Genomic DNA, 25,923 nt, shown 5'->3' with positions numbered 1-25,923 from the left:
TGGCAAATTATTACATGGTTATTACATCTGAATACACTTCCTTTAAAAGATAATTTTTCAGTTTTAGTATTATCCACCACTAAGCTATGAAATCTAGATAGTGTTACTTGTCTAAGGGTCATAGGAATATATTGTAAAGTCAGGTGGCCAAAAAAACATGCTCAAAATTTGGTTGCCTAAAAAAATTTTGAAAAAGGCACTTTTATGAAACAAATATTCAGTCATGCATCTCTACAAGAATCGTTTTAAATCATGTTGATGGATCAATCTTTATTTATATTGGGCTTTATTTATTATATTAGCTTTATTTTTTTTATTCCGAGAAAATATAATTATCAGCTGTCATTCTGATATTTGAAAAACATGACCACTAATATTCAATACCTCCATTCAGTGATATCGAATATGTGCATGCTTATACAAGTCTGTAAAACAAACTGGAAGAGAAGCATGCTAATGTAAAATTTAAAATTGCAAAAAAGCAGCTGCAGTTCATTATAAATTTTGAATGATACTGCATCAACTTTGAGGGTGATCAGATATAAATTCTTGTTTCCCAGGAGTAAGAAAATGAAAGAAGCAACAAATATTTTATATGAAAAGTGATAGCTGAAGCAAAATAAAAGGTAGCGCCATGTGCCAAGGAAAATTGTAATGTGTTTATAAGGAAAAATAAGGTGTAGAATTCTAAAAGTGTTAGGAAGAACTCGATTGGCTTAATGTATTTAGAAAAAATTATCATATTTAGTGAATCAGTTCTTTATAATACTCTCAAAATTCTAATATTTTAGTCATTAGTATTTTTAGTAGTATTTTCTTTTGCAGACAGCACTGTGTTCAATTTTGCTTTGCTCTGTCTATTGCTTTTGATGTAAAATTGGTGATGCTTCTTCCCCCCCCCTTTTTTTTTCAAAAATGTTTTATGCCTGTGTCTGATCACCCTCAATTTCAATAAAAAAATTTTTTCAAATATGTTCTATAAATGCTTCAATATGTGTTTTAATTATTACTGTTATGTTTCCGTATTGCATAGGACTTTTGATTAATTATTTTATGAAGTGAAAAGAACCCTAAAAGATTCTAAGCATTTTAGTTAATCTTCACATGTATCTATCTGTAATTGTTTCAGAGGTACAAGATTCTGAAGGGGGAATTAGAAATAGGGCAGTAAACTAAAAAAAAGCTGCAGAAACTAAGCTTTAAAATATCAGTTCATTGGTGAACATTTAAACAGAATTTTTTGTTTGATTTTGTGAAGTAATTGTCTGCTATCGTGGATTCAAAGACAGAGCAGCAAAAAATGATCAGATTCGTTTCTCAAAGTACAGTTATAATAAAGCACTTTATTGCCCCCCCCCAATTTTGTGATGGCTTTTACTCCACGTGCTCAGTTTGGTACTTGCAGATTACTCTCAGTACTCTAAAAAGAAATTTTGTTTTAAAAGCTGCTGTTCTAAGAGCTTTTAAAAAGTCCTGAAACATGTAATGAATAAATTAATGAACATTCTAATACAGTACAAAGTCCATAATCTGGACGTCCATTATCCAGAATGTTCTACAATCCGGACCTCAAAGCCACAAACTTTACGCACATGCGTAAAGAATGCGCATACATTACGCATGCGCGTGTTAAAAGAAATGTTTAATAAAGTAAACAAATAAGTATTAAGCTTTTTTTTTGTGTGTGTAAAATTTGATACCCTTTTTCCGGAATCGCCGAAGTCCCGCTGAGTCCGGATTACAAACTTTGTACTGTACTTGACTTCTATAAAGGCATCAGGAAGCTCTATAAACTATACTATACTATACTATATATGTATAGTATTAGACAAAGTGTACAGAGAAGAAAAGCAGTTAGTGATTTTTCTTACAAATTCCTCTCTTTGTTCTAATGCATTCAGTATTAAAACTTCATGGAAGCGCTATCATATTTATGAGTGTGCATGATTGTTTAGAACTGAAAATAACAATAAGAAGCCATCCCTTTGTTTTCTTTTTGGAGTTAATTTATTGACACGTAAAGAGTAAGCAAAAATAGTTCAGTGATAGAAAAATATAGTGACTTCAAAAGTAATAATCATTTAAATTTGAAATCTGACCCCTTCTTTAGATTTTTTATTTTTATTTATTTATTTATTTATTTATTTATTTATTTTATTTTATTTATTTATTTATTTATTTATTTTTTGTTGAAAATGATTGAATTTTTTTGTTGAAAATGAATAAAAATGTACTCTTATGGTTATTTTTTCAGTATTTAACTTAATAGCAGCGCCTTAATGGCTCTGGAAAAACTTTTGTAACTAATCACATAGCTACCAACGTTTCCAGTTTTTCATTGCATTTCCTGGTCTTGATTTCAAAATTTCTTGGATTTTTATTTTTAGCATTTACTAAAGAAGATATTTCTCACCAGTAAATGAAACTTAAATTGTGCAATTCTATTCCACTGCCCTTAGTGATTTTCAGCATAATTTTCTTTAACAAATTTTATTTAATCTGAATTGCCTTAATCATTTGTGGAACTTTTTATGAAATTTCAGTGTTTAATTAGTTAATATTTGCATTTAGTTTTATTTTGTGTTCTTATATGATATATTACTAAAGAAAGTTGGATTTGTTAATTACTTTAACAGGGAATGAAATAATTATTTATTTTATACATTCCCATATTTAATCTGTGTTCTGAGTATATTTTTTTAGTTCTAATAAAGGAAGATAAAAGTAATTGCATCTAATTAGATTGAATTTTAGAAATTAAACTTATGCATATTGTATTATAATTCCTGTTTTGAAATATAGTAATATTGTCTGATTATGTTTAATTTAATTATTTTACAAATTTGGTATTTTTAGCTGAACCTAAAAGGGATAATGTGTTTTATGTGAGTTTTCCTGAGGAATGGAAAACAGTTGATTTAGTTGAGCTTTTCCTACCGTATGGTAAGTTTCTTTTTGTGTGTGCGTGTTTGTATGGTTGTATAATTATTCAAAATCTGGTACATATATCTTATTCCAACCAGGAGTTTTAGTCACTTGGAGTTAGTCAAAATAGTATGTACTTGCCAAAAAAAAAAAAAAAAAAAAAAAAAAAAAAAATCTTGCTTTTCCTGTTACAGCCACATTCTAAATTTTTGGTGTCTTTGCAACACATTCAATCCTTTTGTATGCGGCAGTTTATTTACTGTCAATATCCTTCCTGGCAACAGTTTTGAAACTATCACATGAGTAATAAGTAAGTAATCAGTAATGAGGTTTTATTCCTAGAGAAAAGGGGGATATCAGACAGATCACTGCCAATGCCAGTTTCCTACTGAAGAAAGCTCCTGGAAATAACAAAGTTAAATTCAAGCAAACGCCTTTTTTTTTTCAATAAATATTTATATCATGTAATTTAAATTGTAAAAATGAATTGATAAAGTTTTCTGCTCAATTGAGTAAGATTGTTTTATTAGCATTTATGCTGTTATGTTATAACTGTGATGCTAGTGTTTTTGATTGACAGTCTCAAAAATGTATTTTAGTGTTTCACTTACTTACATTATTTATACATTTCTTTCTTAAATTTTATTGTATTTATTTTTTCCAAATCAAACTAATAATCACCAGAGTTCATACGGTCCTTAAGAGACCTTAGATTTTTTGGAATCAATTTTTGGTCTTTAAAAGTTCTTAATTTTGGCCAAAATCAGCAGAAGGTCCTTAATTTTAATCATCTGAAATTTCTGTCTGTCTTTACAACTGTCATTTTGAGTATGAATTAGCATTTTGGAGGAATATTTTTGGCAATTCACTGACATGCATTGTTATCTTTTGAATGGGTTATAATTTGTTTCTATTTCTAATATAAATGATGGAATACTAGAGTTTCTAAGCAAGAAGTGAAACATAAGCATTTCGAAATTCATTTTTTCCAATAAAGATCTCTTAAATAACTTTTTGCTTTGATGCTGTGAATTCTTTTATTAAATGCTTCTAAATTTGGCAACTTATCAGTATTTTGGCAATTTTAAGATCAGTTTCTATAAAAAAATTTTTATTCCAAGAGAGAATTTTTTGACATTTTTTATTAAACATCGTAAATTTCATTAAAATAATGGTAATATATTGAAATTATATTTAAAAATAACATTAAAATAAAACATTTTTATTTTTTGCTGTCATATTATAAAGTTTCATTTTGGCAACTTATTATACAATATTTTGAATCTGAAAAATAAACAAGGTATAATGTTATAAAGCACAATTTACGAAACAGCTCTTAGCAAAAGCAAAATTAGCTATGTAATTAATTAAAAATGTCTTCTTTTTAATTTTTTCATAGTAAGAGTTTTTCCCATGTAAATGTCTCAGAATATTCAAAATTCTCAGAGTGTGCATCAGTTTACTCTATAGAATTAATTTTACACTTTTTCTCTTCTTCTTTTTTTTTTTTTTTTTTTTTTTTTTTTTCTTCCAAAATATTTTCGGCTTTTTGCTGTTAGAGAATTGGGAGGGATAATTTTTCTTTAGGATTTTGGACATTGCACCTTGGAAAGTTTAGAAGGATTTGAAAGCAAGATTTATAAACCCATGATTCTAGAAAATTTGAGAACTATGTGAAAAAGGAAAAACGTCTCCATAGTATCAACACATTATGGATGCATTTTACAGAAAGTTTGCGATGAATTTCTTACTTTTTGGAGAATGTCTGAAAGAACAATGGAAATATAATATTTGAATGTTTTACCTCTGATACTAGAATCTTTTTCTTAACATGCTTATCTTCCCTTTATTTTCTCTAGTTTTTACTAGACACAAGCATAGAAAATATCAAAAATGCTTCAAATCTTATCACATGGGCAGGCATTATAGAAAGGGATTTTTTTATTAGTAAAGAAATTGAAAACTTACAATTTAAAAGATTCATCTAATATGTCTTAATGCATCATACACAGAGCTGGCACTAGGCATTTTCCCACATGATGCAATCTTTGTAGATCCTAAATTCTGCTGCCTAGTGCCTTTCTAAATTCAGCTTCCAATGTCTGCTCTAAATTCTAAATGTTTTGCCATTTCTACATTTTGTAGCTTGGTGTGTCGCTAAATCCATAAAATTCTGTCACACCAGCCCTGTAACTGGTCTTTATTATATATATTTCGTATTTCTTCTGAATTTTCATATTACGAAAGAAATAAAATTAGCAGCTTTAGTATAACCCCTCCCCCCCCCAAACAAAAAAGAAAAAACTTAATTAAATCCTAAAATTCTAAAATGAAAAGGAAACTTGTTGAAGAAAGAACTGAATATATAAAGAAAATTATTCTTCAAAGATATGTGTAATTATTATTATGTAAATTACCCAATTGTTTATGATTTCAGCCCTTACTGTAATTTCCCATTTCTGTTTCCTCATATGATACAGTTACTGAGCCAGATTAAATTAAAATTAAATTGTATAATCTTTGACCACTAGTCTACATTTTTAGTTTGAATTTGACTGTTCTTTTTTAATTATGTCACCGTGAGCTGTAATTGATTTTATTAGCATCAGAGCATGCCCCTTATATTCCAAGTTCTTTTTAAATAAGAGGCTTATTTAAACCTTTGTTTGAAATTATAGTTACTTTCAGTCATAGCGATAATTTGCTTCATATGTCGGGGTTTTGAACTACAGTCAAAAGTCGTTAATTTGGACACCCATAATCCGGAATGATCTATAATCCGGACCTCAAAGCTACAAACTTTCTGCGCATGCATCGCGTTGACGCATGTCTTTGACACGTCGCATTGACATATGTATTTTAAACTGTTAATTTTATTAGATTTTGATTTTAATAGGACTTTTTAACAGATATTGTTTAAAAAAAATTAATAGTGGCCATGTATATCCATAATGAGTAAGGCTACCTAACTACCTAATTTAATTATTTACAACTAACTGCTTATCTTATAAGGTATTTCTCCCTTATTTTTTTCTTGGCATGCCTTCGTGGTGTGGTGGTCTGCATGCTCAGCACATAATTGAGAGGTCCGTGGTTCGATTCCCGGCAAAAGCATTGCATATTTTTCATCTTGCCTAATTCTAAAAAATACCTAATGTCTCTACCGTGGCTCCCGAACTAAAAGGGTATTGGATGATGATTCTCTTCACCCAGGATTTGCCGATGGCGTTCCCTAAAAACCCAGTCGCCTTTTAAAAGGGAGAATATATAAGGTATTTCTCCTTTCTTGGCACGCCTTCGTGGTGTGATGGTCTGCACGCTCAGCGCGTAATTGAGAGGTCCGTGGTTTGATTCCTGGCGAAGGCGTTGCATATTTTTCATCTTGCCTGCTTCGAAAAAATACCCAATGACTCTACAATCCATAAAATTAACTCTGCGTATTTAAATGAATTATTGCCTTTCATTAATACTCTATGTTGTCACAAGATAAAGTACAAAAATGTAAAAATTCAGGTAAAACTTATTCTTTGCATCTAGTGAGACTTAAAATAATACAAAATAACTTATCACCTCTGGTGCTTTAATGGCTTATTGGAAGCCTAAAGCATATTAACTTTGTTGCAACCCCTGGAACTCTACATGAAGCTACGACACTAACTGCATCAAACAGAGCCGGTCTAACTTTCAACCTTGCCAACCATGTCTACATCAGGCCTTTCAGGTTTGTTCTGATCAGCAGGTCTCTCTCTAGACAAGCAGCAGCAGTGTCAACATTCAGTCTCTTGTTATGAATCATGCTGATTATGATCTTACTTCTCATTTTAACATATGCTGTGTGACATAAAATCTGCCTGCTATTTACTAAACCTCTAGATTGACCAAGTATGTGACAAAATGAGACATAAAAAGATCAACATAAAGCTAACTGTTAGTAAAACCTAAATGTCACTTATCTTCTTTCAAATTTGTCCAACTATTATAAGTGTAAAATATTTAATACCACTTGATAAATTGCATAAAATTCAGTTCCCATTTTCTCATAGGTCCTTAACTTTTTTTCATTAATGGTTCTTAATGGTACTTAATTTCAGTGTGCAGAAATATGTACGAACTCTGATCTCACTTATTTCAGAGATTTAATTTAAAATGTAAATCTTCTAAATTCCTTAATTAATGAAATTTAATTTTTTGTGTTATATTAATATATATTTACTCTTAGGAAACATATATGTAAACTGGTTGGATGATGTATCAGCCTTAGTAGCATTACGGAGTGAGGAGCATACAATCAGTGGTACGTTAAGCATTCTTATTCATACAGTGAGCAACCAAAATTATTAAGGTTTATTTTCATCAAATATTTACTAGTTATGTTTTCTTTTTTTCAATTGATAAACATTTAGAAATTCTATGTCTTGAACATCGTATAATAAGAATTTTTCTGACAGTCTGTTCATAATCAACTTCACATTATATATATATATATAATTAAAGACATAAAGAAATTTAGTAAAATTCTTTGTTGCATTTATATGATTATTTGAAATTTATTAATTATGAATTTCAATTTCTGGTCTTTGTGAAATATTAGTTCTAAATTTCTTTCTTTATGTCTTTAATGATAATTTTTCTGTAACGTAATGCGTGAAAATACTATGTTTGCGCCATGTTTGCGTCCTGTTTTCAAAAGAATTGTTATTTACTAAAGAAATATTGATTATATTATCTCCTAATATTAATTTTAGTAGATTTATCTAAAAAGAGTGAATCCATAGTTAGTAAGTTTAATTCCAAAAATTGTTTTAAAGTAACATGAATGTAAATTGTTAAAAATGTTTAATGGGGACTTGAATTAAATCATGAATAACAAAATTTCAATTGTAAAAAGAAATTAAATTAAAAGCAAGTAATTAAATTAAGAGCAAGTAATCATTGCCATTGATCGGAAATTAGTTGACTTTTCAAGAGGAACAAACCAACTCCCGTTCAATGTACAATAATTAAGAAATAAATACGAAGGTGTTTCGTCCTTTACTCAAGTAATAAGGCGATGCCAAACTGACAATTTAAGTTAGGCCAAATATTTCCATGAATTGAAGGGATCAAGAACCAATGTAGAGCACCAAAGAACTCATTCTGATTAAGCATTTTCGCTAATTCAGTTTTGAGTAAAAAGCAATTTATGCAGTAAAATTGATAAATTACTTGAGTAATTGTCCCACAACACCCTCGTGTTTATGCATTTTAATTCAAAACTATTTAAAAAAAATTAAACATTGGAAATTGACATTTTAAAATAGAACTCAAAGTAATTGAAATAAACATTAGAAAATTACGAAATATAAGAAATATAATGCAATCTTTGCAAAAACAAATCAAAAAATAAAAATTTAAATTTAAAATATATCTAAAAGGCATTGTACATGAAGATATAAAAGGCCAGAAAAAGCATTAATTAACTTACGTTCTTTCTAATGGGAAGTGGGCAAAGTGTTCTCTTCGCGTCTTACTCAGAAGGGTTGTGTGTCCGAAATTTTTTATTGGCAGCAGGGGCTTTGAATTATTTCAGGCGGCAAAACTTGTGTGAAATAATTTATGGGAGAGGGAGTGACTAGGAATGCTTGAGGGACATATGTTGTGGAGTTCTTATGTGAGTAAAACCTTCTGTTAAAATTTTGAATATACTAGTGAATGGAAATTAAATAATTTCTGGCTAATTGTTGTGTCATAATGAGGAAGAAATTAAGAAAAAGAAAATAGGAATTTTCATTGTCAAAGAGCTATTTGACAGACTAAAGATTATGAAATAGGCCCATTTTTTTAGTAACAGCATAAGTCTGAAGACAATTATCTTTTTACATTATATACAGCTTTGTACTTACACTATGTACAAATCCTTCAACTGATAGTCATCCAACTTATACCGCCTTCTCAGGTTTAGGAACAAATTATCATATCCCTATCAGTTAAATGATTTAAAGTGAGTATTTAATGCCTGCTCTTTTAAGGCAGTGGTTAATAAATTGATTAGGTGTTAGATTATTTTTGAGAATTTTAATAAGGAGAAAAATTTCGCATTGTAGATCTATAGTATCTGTGCAGATATTTTTAATTTGTTGTATTTGATTTATTATTGTATAATTACTTTTTTGGATATGTTGGAATTCCAATTTATTAATTTGTTAAAATTGAAATTGAAATTTCTTGTTTTGTCAAAAAATAATTTTTTTTTTTTTTTTTTTTTTTTTTTAGTTAATGATATCGAGATAGTCTATGCGATTTTGTGAATTATTAGTTTTATTAAGTGTAAGGCAATTTGGATAAATCTCGAAGTATTCAATCTTATTAAAATTTTTAATTGTAATAAGATCATCTATATATCTGTAAGTGTGCTTGTAGTAATTTAATTCTTGTTGTTGTAGATTTTTTTTAGAAGTTAAATTCTTTGATAAATAAAAAGATATTACAGATCGAGGTACTGGAATGGGACCCCTTAAAAAGTTGATTTTGAAATTTAATATAGTTATGAAAAAGTGTGCATTTTAGGTAGGTTTTCCATTTATTAAGATTTATAATCGTGAGCATATCAGGGAAGAGTTTAGGTAGATCTATTAGACTAGTATAAATTTCTTCTAAAGGAAGTGAGATATATAAGTTTTCAAAGTCATAGCAGTTAATGTTCTATATGTTTATTGTTTGAATGGCATTAATGACAGGAGTGTTATTATGGATGATCCAGCAATAGTTATGATTAGTGTGACTATCGTTGAAAATAAATTTACAGATTTTTTTAAGTTGAATTGAAAAATAATAGTCTATATTTTTCTTGTAATTATTAGTTCCATTTGCTATAAATCTGAATTTTAATGGTGTTTTATGGAATTTGGGAAGTGCATAGAGATTAGTAAATCTGTTGTAGCTTGGATTTAAAGTAATATTTAGATTTTTATGAAAAGTTTTAATTCTGTTTTATTATAGATGTTTCTGTAAGGTTTGCTAATTGATAAGTAGTTGCATTGGAAAGTTCTTTATGAATAATTTCTATGTAGAATTGTTTTCATATAATGCTAAAGTTATTATTTGCTTTATCTATTTTTGTAATAGTAATAAATTTTTTTAAATTTTTAATATCTGATGTAAGTTGCGACCAATTCAATGTTTATTTATCAGAGTCATTTGTCAGCCAAGTTGTCCTTGGGAAAATACTTCTTGAAGGCATCTTGTGTGGTAGGCTGGCATAGTCTGTTTTACCATGTAACCCAATCAATCCAAATTTATGCGTCTGCATAGCATATTGTGTAAATAATAAATGTTGCTGCTGGAAATTTTTTTCAAATGAAGATGCCTTTGCAGATTTTGTGATTTCTTTTTCATTGAAGTATATTTAAGAGTGGGTTAGGAGAGTTGCTTAAATTATAACAAAATATAGAGGATATAACAGTATATGCTTGTACATTTGGCTAATTAACAAATTCCAAAACAAGCTCAGTTATGTTTTTGTAGCAAGTAGCTAATAGCTTATTGAGCAGAATGGAAGACAGAAGACTTACTTTTTATTGATTCTTGAATTTTTTCATTCAGAAATATATTTATATCCATTAAGGAAGCAAATTAGTTAAGCAATTATGTTAGTATATTATATAACACTATTGGTGATGGCTAAAGCAGTATGGGAAATGAAGGAGTACCATATATTTCTGATTATAAGCAAAGAGTGTGTTTTTTCTTCAAAAATTCATCCAAATTTCAAAACACATAAGCCAAAATAATAATAATAAAGTAGCCCTGTACCATTCAAACATATTGCAATGAAAGTGAAAATGTTACCAAGAAGGTTAAAGGAGGGGAATATTATTCATTCAAATTACTTTCAAGTAAAATGCCAAAAGACAAGGCAGATAAGTTTTAACTCTCTTAACCCTATCTGAACCTAGCACACTTTTCCCATTCATTTTTTGTCTTGTGTACAATCTTTAGTAACTGTGCCATTATATTTTTTCTCAGTGCAAGAGATATTCTTATGCAGTTGATTTCAAACTACATACAATCACCTTTGCTAAAAATTCTAACAACGGTGTGGCTGGACAGCTTTTCTTCTAAATAAAAAACAAGTTTGAGAGTGGAGAGGAAAAACTTCTTGAATTAGTGAGGATGCCAAAATCCAAAAAGGTAGTATCCTTTTCCATTAGCTGGTTGAGAATTTCATCAACATCAGGTTTTTCATTTTGACAGTAGCACAACAAACCAGCAATGTCAAAAGTTTTGAATTAAAACAATTCATTTTCACAAAACGAACAACTCATTCGGTACGTATGCATTATCCTGTCGACTGTGAAACTGTTGTCAAGCAGCACAATATGGTGCCAGTTATGGGTAGACGCTACATAACAATAACCTGCACTTTTGTTCAATGTAATCTCTATTGATTCTTGATAAGCTATGTTTTATTTTCATGAACAAAACTATAAATTAACTATTATTTTTTTCATGCATTTAAAAAAAGGGGGAAGGGATAGGAATTTGCTGCTTCCCTTCTTCATAGGAGATCTTGCCATAAAAAAGTGGTTATCAAAGGACGTGATATGGTCAGCTGAATATAGCTGACAAAATAGTCACAGACTGGAACAATTAACTACAGAAAATTTACTCATAGCTTTCTAAACAAAGCTTCCAGTAAAATCGGAAAGCCTAACAAAATAGTAGAAATTGATGAGAGCTCAAAAGCAAATCAGATTGAATACTTATTGTTTATTAAATAAAGAGACATCTGTTCCTTCAGAATTTTACAAAAATTATTGGCACAATTTTAGTGGGATACCACTAATTCTCATGGTTTGATAGTAGTGAATTTTCACAGGCAGTGGGATAATACATAAGTACGACTCATTCCATTTAAAATTATTTTTCATTAACTTCAGAAATACAATACAAAGTCCGTAATCCGGACTCGATGGGACTTCAGCAATTCTGGATTAGAGTTTTTTCCAGATTATTGATCATCAATTTAATCTGGTAAGATGGCATGCAGAAATTATACAGTTAAAAATATGAAACCGTAATTTATGAAATAAAGAGCAATTATGATCTAAAGGATATCAAAATTTACACACACAAAAAAAAAAAAGAGCTTAATATTTATTTGTTTACTTTATTAAACATTTCTTTCAATACAAGTTGTTTAAATTGCTTCGTTTTTTTGTGCTAATACTTTCTCTTTAATTCTATAAACAGACATAATTTCTTGTTCAGTTACAAAGTTTCACTGTTCAAGTCCTGTAATTGTGTCGAGAATACCAACTAATTTGTCAATTGAAATTTTTTTGTTTCCAATAACCTCTCTCTGTCACTTTCTTTACTATCATAAGAGGTATTTTCTGGATCTGGAAACATACTACAGATTTTGCCGTCCCGTTAATTGATTGATGATTGGGGCATTGTCGTCACAATGAACAATTTCTGTTATATCATTTTCATTTATTACCGCTTCTCCACATTTCTTTACAAAATCCAATAACTGGAAAATTTCACCTTTAGTTTTCTATGTCTGAAAACCTTCAAAATCGTGGCTATCATCTTCATCGTCCTCACCATGAAATATGGTAGCTGGCCATAAATTATGCCAAGCATTTTTTAACATATCTGCAGACACATCCTCCCAATGCACATGCGTAAACGCATTACGCACATGCGTAAAGCATACAAAAAAAGTTTGTGGCTCCGAATTATAGATCATTCCGGATAATGGACATCCGGATTATGGACTTTATACTGTATAGACTAAAGAAATAAAAAGTAGTAACTTGGCAGTTTACCACTTCTGCCTGGCTAATGGAAAAGTAACTACTTTTTGTGCAGGATAAATGGATCCATATATCTAAGCTAACCCCTGTAATTTAGCTTTAAGAAAAGTTCCAAAAATTTTCAGCTTATACACAAAAATATACATTATTTATAGTTAGTCAAGTTATTTGATTGGCAGAGAGAACTCTAAAATCTAACTGGTTTTTAAGGTTAAGGGGGGGGAAATATTTTGCAGACTGCCCCCTCAGATATTATGGATAAATTTTACATAATACTAAAATAATATAGGAATTATAATAGTGTAATTAAAAATTAGTTTGTATAACTTCATTGTCAAATTTATTAATATATTTTAATTATGAAGTTTATCATCCCATCATACGGAAAACAAGCTTTTTATGTCTAAGTTTTAAATGCTAGAATTTTATGAAAAACATTTTAAGCATAATTGATTAAAGTATGAGTTATCAGTTATTGTTTTATTTAAAATTTCTAACTTCAAGAAATACACCACATAATTGAGAAACAAAATCTTGCATGCAAATCATTTCATAATTTATCAATTTTTATGCCTGGCAAGAAGGAAAATTGATTATTACAAAAATCTTATCTTCATGATTTAAAATTAAAAAAAGTAAAACATAGCCATCTTTGTTTAACACTTTTATTTGTCAGATCTCTTTTTAGATTCTTTTTTAGAAGTTTTGAAGATATGGATAACATCTTATTTTTATGATTTATATAATAATTTGCTTTGTTTTCATAATGTTAGATCATGAGAATTATTTTTAGTTCATTAGAGGGAATATGATGACAAATCATTTAAAAAAATGAGATTTTATGTATTACAAACAGTTGAAATAAATTCCATAAAAAAAGTCATATCATTTGGAAGGGTTGGAAGTAAAAAAATTATTATAAAAAGAAATTAAATTTTATGGCCTGTATTTTCTAAGCAATGATTTATTTCTTAAATTAATATTTGTAATGGAAAGCATTCAGAAATAGAGGTGAATGTCTGTTTTAGTTTTCATTTTACAGTGAACCTTCTCTTAAGCCAGATATTACCAGATATAGTTTTGGTCTTTTGCAGAGGGATATATCTAAATGAAGATAGCTGTCAGTTATAATGATTATTAATGAATTTATCTTGCTGAAAGCTTTTTGGAATCTGTTAAAAATTACAAATTGGTCACAGAGGTAAATTGTGAATAAGGTCATAAAAGAATTAGGGAAAATTTATCTTGTACTGAATTTTCTGAAATACTGTAAATTTTATTATTTAAAATGATAGATATTTTATGAAGCAAAAAATCCACAAAAACTTATATTATAAATATGATTTAGTGATTTAAAAAAGTATTCAGTGAATTTATTAAAATATTCATTCAATGAAATTTGGCTACTTGTCCCCTTTATTTATTTATTTTTTTTTTTAAAGAACTTGTTAAAATAATAAATCAAGCATTTTATATCATTTGTCTATTGCACTTTTCATTTTTCTCCCCACCCCTTAAAAAACTTCCTTTATGACAGACCACCAGCATCATCTTTAATAAATTTGAATCATATTTCTATATATAATGCTTCTTTCATTTTAGTGTAAGATAATCTATATTTAATCACTTAATGTTTATGCTATTTAAAATTTAAATTAAAAATGTATTCTTATATTGCATACATATTTAAAATTTCAAGTATTTATTCCATACTCAACTTCAAAATAAAGGTGGCTGATTTTTAAAAGATCACAATCAAAAATGGGTTGTCTGGAACTTTGGTGCCACATGATTTATTTTAATTTACCAAATGTGGAGAAAAGAAGTAAAGGAATTAGTGTAAATAATATAGTAATGTAATAATTTATTTAAAGAGTGTTGTATTACAGTGGAGGTTATAAATTACATCACAATTAGAGAAGGATAACATTAATGTTTCACAGACATACAAAAACTTTTTTTTTTTATTTTTCTTAAATAAAATTCTGTTTTAGATAAATTTCTAAATTTGTGTAACACTGTAAATATTTTACATTTTATCTGGTTGTGATGAATGTTTTAAGCCCCCCCCCAAAAAAAATTCTTTATAAAGGTAGGGGAAAAAAAACATGAAAGCAGTACCTTTAGTGCAGGTAATAATCACCGCCCAAATCTATGATTTTCTGCCAAAGTTTTGGTAGTTTTGCAAAGCTTTCAGCCCAGAAACTTGATGGCTGCAAGTCCAAAAATAGATCAACCCCATTTCGGACATGCTGTGCAGAATAGAATATAGCACACCAGCAAGGTGTAGCTGCAGGTGTGGAAAAAGGTGGAGCAATGTTGGGGCTATATGGTGGGTGTGGTAAAAGATCCCATTTGAGTCTGTATCGAGTCCAGCAGGTGAATGCAGACATGTGGTCTTGCATTTTCTTGATGGAATATTACCTTTCTCGCTAGAACTCAGTTCGACGTTTTTTCTTGATAGCAGCGTCAACACATACTAGCATCTCGCTGTGCACCTTACTGTTGAGAGTTTTACCTTTTTCCAGATACTCTTTGTGGATAATACCACAGCATTCCTATCAGAAACAAAGCATGTTAGTCTAATTGCCCTTTGCGATGCTGTTGACATGCTTACCAGGCATAGACAAACCACCTTTTCTGCCTGTGTTGTTGAAGTAAATCCACTTTTCATCACAAGTAACAATCTGGTCAATAATTTTGTCCTTATTTTGATATTTGAGCAGATTAGTACAGGCCAGAACACATTTGTCCTTATCTGCTTGAGTCAGCTCATGTGGCACATAGCGATTGAGCTTGTATGTCAAGTTTAAGCAAAGCATAGCCTGACTAATTGACATCGCAAATCCTTAACAAGGTTTCGAGTGGTTGTATACTGATCTTCTTCCAGAAGTTCTCACAGATGGGCCTCATCAACATCAGTAGGCCAACCAGAGCGCTCTTCTTAAATTTCATAGACTTTGCTTCTGAACTTTTGGTACCAAACCTTCACATATATGATATGTCATATGATACAACATTAGTACCTAAATCTGTACACATGATTTGGTGACATTCTGTTGCTGGCATTGCAGAATTGGAAGTAAATGGCGGTTCTAATCTGGTAGCATTTTAGTTCTATTTCAGACAATTTATACTTAATGATAATTTTTTTTTTTTTTTTTTTTCAAATTTCACAACACAGTGTTCTAAAGCAACTTTCTTTCAAATGCCGAAAATTGTTTGACGAAATATAATTAAAGACACCTACGCGAAATGTTTGCAGGGCAGATATGATGTTTGCGGTAACAGGAGACTTTCATTAAAACTTGATATTATTAAAATATATTACATATTTTGGTGTTTGGCATAACGAATTGTTTGATGATATCATCTGGGTCAACAATGATTCCTTTTATAATGATCACCATTACTGATATTTAATTATGTTATTAGAACTGCTCATTTTTTAGAGATAGTTGCCTTAAGGGGGTTCACTGGATTTATTTCAGCTTCAAAATTTGAAGTAAGCTTATGTTACTTTTTATACTATAAAATGCAGTCATTACATAAAGATACTTTAATGTAAATTAAATTTTGTAAATTTAAAGTCTAAATGATCATTGTCAGATCATATGCTTTAATACCATGTAAAAAATATTTCAGCTAAATCAGCGTTGTTGAACAGAAGCAGCAGAATATATCGAGTGCGAACATTTTCTGATTACCAAGCAACGGTAAAAAAATATGATGGTCTCAAAAGTGATGCTAAAAAATCTCAAAAGTTATTTAGTAATGAATCATCTGGAAAGAAAAGAAGAGCTAGTGGAAGTTCAGAGTAAGAATGCAATCTTCTGATATTTTTCATTTCTTCTGTTCCCTTCAGTTATAGAGAATGTGCAGCTATTTCGTGTATACCAGTTTGAATGTTTGACTTCAATTTATGCTTTTATTTTTCATGATGTCAGTGAAATTTCATAAAAGTTATTGAATTGTGGTTACCGTTACTTGCAGCGCTACCTGTATTGTGATCTCTACAACCTTAATGTGATTGCTAAATTTCCGATATTTATCAAAATAAATCTTCATCATTTCAGCTTCTGCTAAAAGAGTTTGTTTCTTTTCATAAGAAATAGCCATATTATAAACATAAATAGGATTTCATTTTTGCAGAAATTAGTACATGATGAAAATCATGTGGTATTGAATTAGTAAAACAGATTAATATGGAAGCACATTTGGGATCAGGGGCGTTGCTAAAGGGGGCATCTGTCCCCAGGCGCAGAATCCAAAAGGCGCCAAACTGATGTTACGACATTTTAGGATTAAATGTTTTCCATCCTTGGCAAGCAGTAGGGGGCACGAAATCTTCAGTTGTCCCTGGGCGCTGAAAACCCTAGCTATGACTCTGTTTGCAATTGCTAAGAAATTCGAAAAATAATTTTTAATTAGTATGGATAGCAGTGGAACTAATGAAGAAAGGGTAATGAGAAGTAATGTGAAATTTTTAAATAATTTGAATTAAACTTAACTTTCATATCATACAAATACTTATTTTAACATTAGCTGAAATTTTAGTTTCTTTGTACTAGTAAAACTGCTGTGTGTAGTGTTTTTAAAAAACTCCAAATAAGTAAACACTTTTTCTAAGCGCATAAAAAGTTCTTAAAAAGGGTAATAGTAAAAGAAAAATGTGAACTCATCTACTAAAAGGAATAAAATTGTTGAATGAAATAATTTCTCAGAATATTGAACTTAAGAGTCATGTCCGCAGATGCACTATGTACTTCTCTACATTAATTAAACAATAGAATAGTAGAAAAAAAAGAAATGAGAAAGAAGGATTAAGTTTTTCATAATTTCTTTTTCTTGCTCCTTCCTTATCTTAATTATCCAAACATTAGGTTCTGAAAACTCCAAAGATACCAGAAGTTCCAGTGTGGAGTTGGCAACAACTATTTTGGTGAGGTCATGCCACACACAGTTCCTCTAATCCATGTGGCCAGTTTTGATTTAGCCAACCATGCCAGTGGGGCGTACTGCATCATTGAGTGAACACGTGCAACTGCATTTTGCCAGAAAATGTAAAAACCAAACAGCGAATCAACATCAAATTTCTGTGAAACTTAAGAAATCAGCCACGGAGAGAAGCATTTAAAATGTTAGCCAAGGCTTATGGAGATGAAACTTCGTCTCATGCACGTGTGTTTGAATGGCATAAACGGTTTTCAGGAGGAAGGACAAGTGGGAAAAATTATGTATGTACTAGTCGCCCCCTTGGGTGCCCAGCACGTTCATCATGATTGAATGGGTTCACAGTGGTTAGATTGTTAATCAACTTTGCTACATTGAAGTATTAAAAAGACTTCTTGAAAAAATTAGGAAAAAAAAAAAGGCCACAATTGTGGAGTGATGGATGGTTGTTGCACCAGGACGATGCACCTGCTCGCACACCTCTCAAGCAGTTTCTGACCAGCAAAAACATTACTGTGGGGGAGCATCCTCCTTATTCACCTGATTTGGTTGCATTCAACTTTTTTTTTAAAATTTCCTAAAGTTAAATCTTGCTTAAGGGGAACCCATTTTTTACCTCAGCTTAAGGATTTCAGGCAAAAACGTAGAATCTTCTGAAAGGGCCTTCCAAAAACCTCGTTCAATGATTTATTGGATCAGTCTCTTTTTTTGTCTGCATGTCACACCTTTTATATATATATATATATATATATATATATATATATATATATGTCTTCTCAAAAACCTTTTTGCCAGAATTAGCACTCCTGTTATGAAAGTATGTGACATGCTGAACATCTTTCAAAGCATTTGAAGCTATTATGCTTTGCATTTGGTTGTTGTTTATTTGAACAATTCGTATTAAGTGTCAGACATTATTTCTTGTGAATATCCATGATTGAACTAACTTTTCCTTCCCTATTTTCATCAGAGTTACTCAGTTTTTGCAATGTTCTATTACCCATCAAGTTGTGATCATCAGATTCTTATACACTTTGTAATATGACTTGGTTGGTTTAAAGGAAGGAGTAGTTCTGTTGTAGGTAAACATATAGTGTCTCACAAAAATGATCAGCCAATACAGTTTTTTTTTTTTTTTTTTAAGTAATGGGTGAAATTTTGTGAAATAAAATAATAAGGAACACTTTCCCTTTGAATACATATTTTCATAGCTCTGTCTTTGTACTAAATAAATTTTAAAAAATTGAATAGTAAATTTAAAAAATAATGTTTTAGGCTGAAATGGGGGGAAAATACCACAAAATCAATCAGACATTTTCATTATTTCTAATTAAAATCGTCTGCAATATATAAGAAACGAAATTTTATGGAATTAGTTTGGATAAAGAAGCTAGGCAAAAAATCTAAAATATCGTTTGCTTTTATAATTAAAATTTTCTTTTTAGAAAATATTCATTATTTTAATCTTTTCTTGTCACAAAAGGAAACATCGTTAGAAACCCACAGATTAGTTATTGATTTGCATCAAAGGAAAATTTATTAGAAAATTGCCTATTTACTTAATCTAAGTAATTTTACAGTTTTTGATATTATTAAGCATTATAAGAAACAGAATCATATTCAAAACAAAAGAAGACTTGGAGGACTATTTAAGTTATCTGATGAAATAATTAAAAAAAAATCAAAGACTGATGTTTCTAAACTTGTAGCAAAACTTCTTGAATTATATGGCATATATGTAAATCTAAAAATTTCAAGAAGAGTAACATAATCTGCAGGAAGGATATCATGGGTGAGTAGCAGCAAGAAGAAAAATTCTATGTCAGTTGTCCCCCCCCCCCCCGAAAAAAAAGAAAAAAGAAAACTTCGAATCACTCTTGCAAAATCGATGAAACAAAAGACACCTGACTATTGGGAAAAAGTTTTGTTTGCTGATGAAAGCAAATTTATCATCTTTGCCTCAGATGGATGAGTGCTGATGTGAAGAAAACCCAAAGAAGAATTTCAGAAGAAAAACTTAGTATCAAGTGTTAAAGACAGTGGAGGAGGAGTTATGGTATGGAGATCTATGACACATTCCAGTTTGGGTAATGCAGAGTTTATAGATCATATTTTTGATCATCTTGAAGTGAAATTTGGCATTGTCAGCACAAAAACTTAATATGCAAAATAGTTTTAAATTCTACCAGAACAATGATTCAAAGCATATTGTGCATCATATTATACTGTAGCTGTTATATAAAGTGTCTAGAAGTAATTAAGGCACCACCCCAACTGTCAAATCGTAATCCTATTGAATATATTTGGGATGAACTAGAAGTGAAAATTTGAAAACAGAGCAGGTCTTCGCAGCAGCAGTTGAAGGCAGTGATTCAAGAGGAGTCGCATGAAATAACAACAAAAATAAACTTTGGAGTCATTGCCCAAAAGATTAAATATAATCCCACAAGATATTAAGAAGCAAAAACTGTAAGTTTTTGTCGTTTTTTGGCTGTTACTAAAAGTGTCTGACTATTTTTGTGAGAATATTTTTCCTCATTAAACAAACAATATTGACTTTTAAATTTAATTTTCATCTTTTTTAAAATGTATTTACCATAAAAAATTTTTAATTTATATATAATCAAATAAAAGCCTTTCTTTTTGTTTTAATTTAGTTTTTATGTTCATTACAGAATACAAAAATTCAAAGTGTCTGATCATTTTTGTGAGCTGCTGTATATTTGCATACTTATTCTTTGTTATTTGCCATTTTTTAAGTCATTTAGCTCTAAATTGTTCATTATCATAATCCTTATTTAATTGCTGAATTAGTATTTTTTCAATTTACTATTACAGATGTGCTGTCAGTATGGATTTGATCCCTGAGGGTGATGAAAATGAAGCAGAAAAAGCAGATGATTCTGGTCTGTTAATTTTGATTTAATTTTTTTAATATCTTTGAATTTGTGATTGATAACATAGGGAATAGTAGATAAGTTAACTTAAAAGTTAGACAATTAAAAACTTTTCCTAAAAATAATACAGGAACAATAATCAGAAGAAATCAAACTTCACCAAAATATGCTCGTTTGCATATTAGTTAACAGAGAGTTGGAATACACATTACCATTAATCCTTTCCGGCATGCTGCCTTTTAAAGTTGGAATTTAAAAGAAAAGAATGGTAGACAGTCTAATCAGGCCTAGAAAAGTACACAGGTAAAATTTTGTAAAGATACCACTTACCATTTTAATTCTGTGAGTGTGCTTGGAGCGGGCTCACTGAATGAATAGAACTTTGAAAAGAGTCCTGAACCGAGTATTGGTGGGAAGCGCTAATAGAATAAAAGATTTTGCCTACGATTAAAAAAACTCTAGATTCTGACTACCATAGCAGCAGATTTACCATTACCCAGACTGTGACATGGGGAGGCCTGCTACTTCACCTCCCCAAGGCCAAAAAAAGCTCTTCTTGGTTGCATGATGATTACATGCATATAAATGAATAAAAAATTTAACTTTTTTGTTATTATGCTATATGATATTTACATTATTTACATATCCATCATTTTTCAGGGTGGTACTGTTCAAACAAAGTGACACCACCTTTGAAAAAGCACAACCTGACATTGTATGTTTTGCACATGTACAGTGATCCGTATCAGATTCGCTATCTGAAGGCAATTCATGTAGCACTTTCAGTGCTTCAGAAATGGTCAGCCCTCTCGAATCCATTTGCAGAATGATTAAAAATCAGAAAAAATAAACTAATATTATATCTACAATTAGAAAATATAAACTATAAAATAAAGTTAAATCTACAACTCAAAACTATCAAAACGTAGAGCTAACAAAACTAACGAAGAGCTAACAAATGTGAATGAAAAAAGAGACTGCTCAAAAACCAAAGAGCTGACTAATAAAATTACCTTTGACCTCCAGAGAAAAACAATTTCCCAGCAATTTCTTAGTTGATAACCAAGCCTCCTCTCTCTCCGTCCCCCCAAAAGAAAAACAGGAAATTAAACACACATGTGGACCCACCTTTCTATTGTGAATGAGCTCACTGGAGAATTGCAGTGAAACAAAGATACAGTTGTAGGCCTGGTCCTAGTGTTTCAGTGATTCCACTGTTGAGCACACTAGGTGTTCGCCATTTGATTTTAGGCAAGATTTCAAGGTAAAAATTTAAAACTAATATAGAATAAGGAGATTAGCATACAGCCAAGAAAAAAAACATAGAAATTTATTTTCAAACAATTTTTTTTTATATCCTAAAAGAATCTGGAAGATTTCTTTGAAAAGTGAGAGTCTTTAAAAACTGAACATGGCTAAAATATGTGGACTGGTTTGTGTTTTGCTGCCATCTAGTATAAATAAAGAAGTTTCAGAGTAACCTATAAATCCCTTTTCATTCAATTTTTCTGTGTGTACAGAAGGAATTTTTTAGATGCCGCAAAGGGTTAAAAGTGCTATCTGAGAATTGCTTGTTTTGATTTGTAAATTTTTGGTTACTTAATCTTTTCAAATTTCTTGGTATCATTTATTGTCATTTTCCTTGATGTCTTGAGTTTTAGAATACTAATTGAGAACTTGTTCTTTTTTAAATTATCACATTGGAATTCTTATGGCACAACAGATCACATGTTTTGCTGTTAATTTAAAATTCCATTAAAATGAGATAGAAGTGTACCCTCTAAAAAAGACAGTTAAAAGCAGATTAAAAATGCATTGCAAATTGTAAATATGATTAAACTTAATTGCTTTTTAAATTTTTTATCACTCACTTTCAGTTTACAATGAAGGGATGAAAGAGACCTCAAATAGTTTATGCTTATGTTCACTTTTGGAATGATGTAGAAGCTTAGTGCATTTTAGTAGGCTGCATTGATAGAATGATTGTTTCTCTCCCCCCCCCCTCTGGAAAGAAAACAAATTAGTTTTAACTTGATGGAGTTGCATAATCAGAAATACCTAATGAAGTAGTATATCAGCAATGTTTTTGCCTAAAATCTGCATAAAATGTAAAACCGCAGAGTGAGAGAAAGAAAAAAGATGAGAAAGTTTTGGATACAGAATTAACAGAAGCAAATGAGAATAGGAAAATTTGCAGGGTGACCAAACACATTTTAGACAAAAGTTTCTTTTATTTAAAGTCACTGTAAAAAAACATTGAAGCTGGAATCGTGAAACAGACCTTGCTCAAGAAAGTAGTCTATTATCAAATTCAAAATTATGGCTAAATGGTAATCTCTGCTAAAAAAGAAGAGTTTACAAGACATTGTTAGTGATATTGGTGCGAACTTATTTGCAAAAGTGCTTACATACGTAAATGTGCTTACATATGTAAATCAAACTGAAAGTTTGTAGAAATGTGAAATTTAGAATAAAAGCAGCGAATGCAGCCAAAGTACTGCTAAATGACTTGAACATGACAAAGTTGAACACTTTTGAATTTCCATAATGATATAAATAGAATTAAGATTGACATATTTTTTGGATAAAACAAATTACAGAAATGTTTCAGAATTATTATGTTTGATTTCAAGAAAATGGAAAGTGCAGTTTCAGAATTTTGTAATTCACAAAAACAGCAATTTAGAAATAAAAGCACGAGTTATTTATGTTTCACATTTAATCGGAAACCTCAGCGATTTAAAAGAAACTTGCATCTTGGCAGACCAGAGGATATTTGTCTTTTAGTTTAATCAAACTCAAAGATTTAAGAGAAATGTGCTGCAATTTATCAAAGTTTAAGATATTAAATTTTTCTTTCAAAATTAATCTGTCTGCTATTGATTAACAAATTAAACAATTTAACAGCAATAAGCACACCTCATCTATATTATTGGTAATTGCTAACTGGACTCAATAAAACCATTATATATATTTCCTTTTTTATAACAATTATTGTAGACAGCTGGCTGTACAAGTAGCTAGTGATCCATAAAATAAAGAGAGTTCAGAAAATTGAGAAGGTAGTACATTTCTGCTGTTAATTTTCTTTTTGAAGAGAATCATTCAATCACTGAAGTTAATCAAGCTAGCCAAATCAAGACTGTGCATGAGGATGAAATAGGTAATTGTAATTGTCATGTAAACTACCAATGAAGCCACAGTAACATTTCACTTCAATCAACTTTGGTATAAGAAACAAAAGAACAGACAATCTGAGGTAAAGTATAAGAAGATGGATCCATAGAAATAAGGTTATTGTATCAACAAAAAGACTATTTTATCACAACCAGGGATAGACTAATTATCAGCATAATTAAATAAATAAGGGCTAAAGCTACACAAACAAGTCAGGAAATAAGAAAAGGATGGGCATTTGTATCTAAACAGGTACACCTTGCACAAAAAATGGAACAGTTCTATATCTCCCTTTCTAATGGACCGATTGTAGAAATTAACTTGTGTTTTGCATGTCTCAAAAGCACCACTTAAAATATATATTAGATATTAAATTTTATAATTTTTAGTGAGAAACTTAAAAATTTATCTTGGTGCATTTTTTTTTTTTTTTTTTTTTTTTTCAGTTTTTGCCAAGAATGATTAACTTGGCAGACTTCTTTATTTATAGCAACCTGTTCTTCTTCCTTTTTTTTTCATTGTACACGAGTGGAAAAAAGGTCATCATTCATACTTTCAAATCATTTTAACAAAGTGCATAAACCACATTTCGCACTATTATTGCTTATAGCAAATATCCAAATTTCACAATGTGCCAATATGTAAATTCACATATATCTTAGGAAATTTTTAATTAAAAAAAACTCATGTTTTGCAGGTATTCTTAGAAATACATCTACTTTAAGATGAAGGTAAATTTTATGTTAAAAAATAATTATATTTCAAAACCTTATATTTATTAAATATTATTATAAAAAATTATATTTCAAACCTTTGGTGCACGTGAGTACAGACAGGTGCACGTCGTTCTATTATTCAAAGAATTGCAAAAGCGGTAGAAAATTCCAGTACATTCCCTATTCTTTTCCTCCCACCCAATAGTACACACGTTTGAATTTCTATCAAGATTTTATAATTTTGATTCTCATTCTACGTGATCAGTTCATATTCATGTTAATTACGATCATTATGTCTATATTATGAGCATATGCATGAATATTTATAAATTATATTTTACTTATTTAATTTAATGTATTTGCAGTAACTGATTAAGTATAGATAAACTTAAAAAATGGGTGTGTTTTAACACAGAATAATTTTCAAAGAATAATATTCGGAATAGCATAAATAAAGTAATCAAATAGTCAAAAGAATTTCCTTCCCTCTCTCTCTCTCTCTCTTTTTTTTTTGGTTGTTGTTGCAAATGCATTACAGTACAGAAATTGGGGGGAGGGTGATGGTTATATGCTGGCATTAATTAGAGAAGATATTCAAATATAATTAATAAAGCTAAGGATCATATTACAAATTATGTATTCAAAGATTTCATCTGAATCCATGTACTTAACTATTATTAATAGAAATGGGTTACTCAGTAAAGTGTTAAGATTTGATGTGAGGAGTATTAGAAGAGATGCTTTTGTATCTATTGGCACACAATATTAGTTTCCCATATTGGTTTAATTAAATAAAACTTCTTGTGTTTGTTGTTATTTATAATTTTTTAACATGTGAATAATTATTTTGTCTTCTCTTTTATTATTAAAGGATTACCATGTCCTAAGAGACAGAAGCGGGATGAAAATGAAGCTGGAGAAGTGACTTCAACTGCAAAAGTATTTGAGGAGGAAAACACATGGTGAACTAACTGTAAAAGAAAAGCTGTATTTTTTTATTTAAAAAAAATCCATTTGTATACCTGAAAGAAGTGCATTTTAAACCATTAAATATGTTTTTTTCTTTAGAAAATTATTCATTCAAGAATGTCTGTATGAACAGTTTTCATATAATTTGGCATCAACAACAATAAATTAATTTAGTTAGATATGCCATTATATTATTTAATGGCAGCTTAATCCATAAATCATAATCATTAATATCATAGGGTTTGGTTTGTTTATTTGATTATGGCAAAGCATTTGAGGGCTATCTGCCTAGGGAAGGGAGAACTTTCTAAGGAAAACTAGCCCATATACATGTTACAAATGCAAAAAACCACAAAAATGCCCATGTAGCTTGCCAGTTTGCTGGGATTCGAATCCTGAACTGAATTACCAGTATTCAGTGACTTTTATCACTCTGAAATAGACTTAGTATTATTAGGCGTTTAGTATGTTATATGTCTGCTGGGA

The 25,923-nt window shown here is 30.0% G+C and overlaps 1 protein-coding gene across 2 annotated transcripts in view; it reads left to right on the top strand.

Annotated features, from left to right (window-relative positions):
• Positions 1-25,543, top strand: part of LOC118193043 (poly(A)-specific ribonuclease PARN-like) — a 125,999-nt gene extending 100,456 nt beyond the window's left edge. For both annotated transcript variants that reach the window (XM_035364082.2, XM_035364083.2), the window contains 5 exons: positions 2,857-2,943; positions 7,145-7,219; positions 16,371-16,542; positions 20,517-20,584; positions 25,340-25,543. In XM_035364082.2, the coding sequence (XP_035219973.1) occupies positions 2,857-2,943; positions 7,145-7,219; positions 16,371-16,542; positions 20,517-20,584; positions 25,340-25,434 (497 nt within the window). In that variant the 3' untranslated portion in view covers positions 25,435-25,543. The remainder of the gene's footprint in view (positions 1-2,856; positions 2,944-7,144; positions 7,220-16,370; positions 16,543-20,516; positions 20,585-25,339) is intronic.
• Positions 25,544-25,923: the final 380 nt, after the last annotated feature.

This window comes from Stegodyphus dumicola, chromosome 4 (assembly GCF_044657685.1).
Source record: "Stegodyphus dumicola isolate Sdum_Otavi_A_Nest chromosome 4, ASM4465768v1".
Lineage (NCBI taxonomy): Eukaryota > Metazoa > Arthropoda > Arachnida > Araneae > Eresidae > Stegodyphus > Stegodyphus dumicola.
The sequence above is the reverse complement of the archived record's forward strand: the minus strand, read 5'-3'. Positions and strand labels throughout refer to the sequence as shown.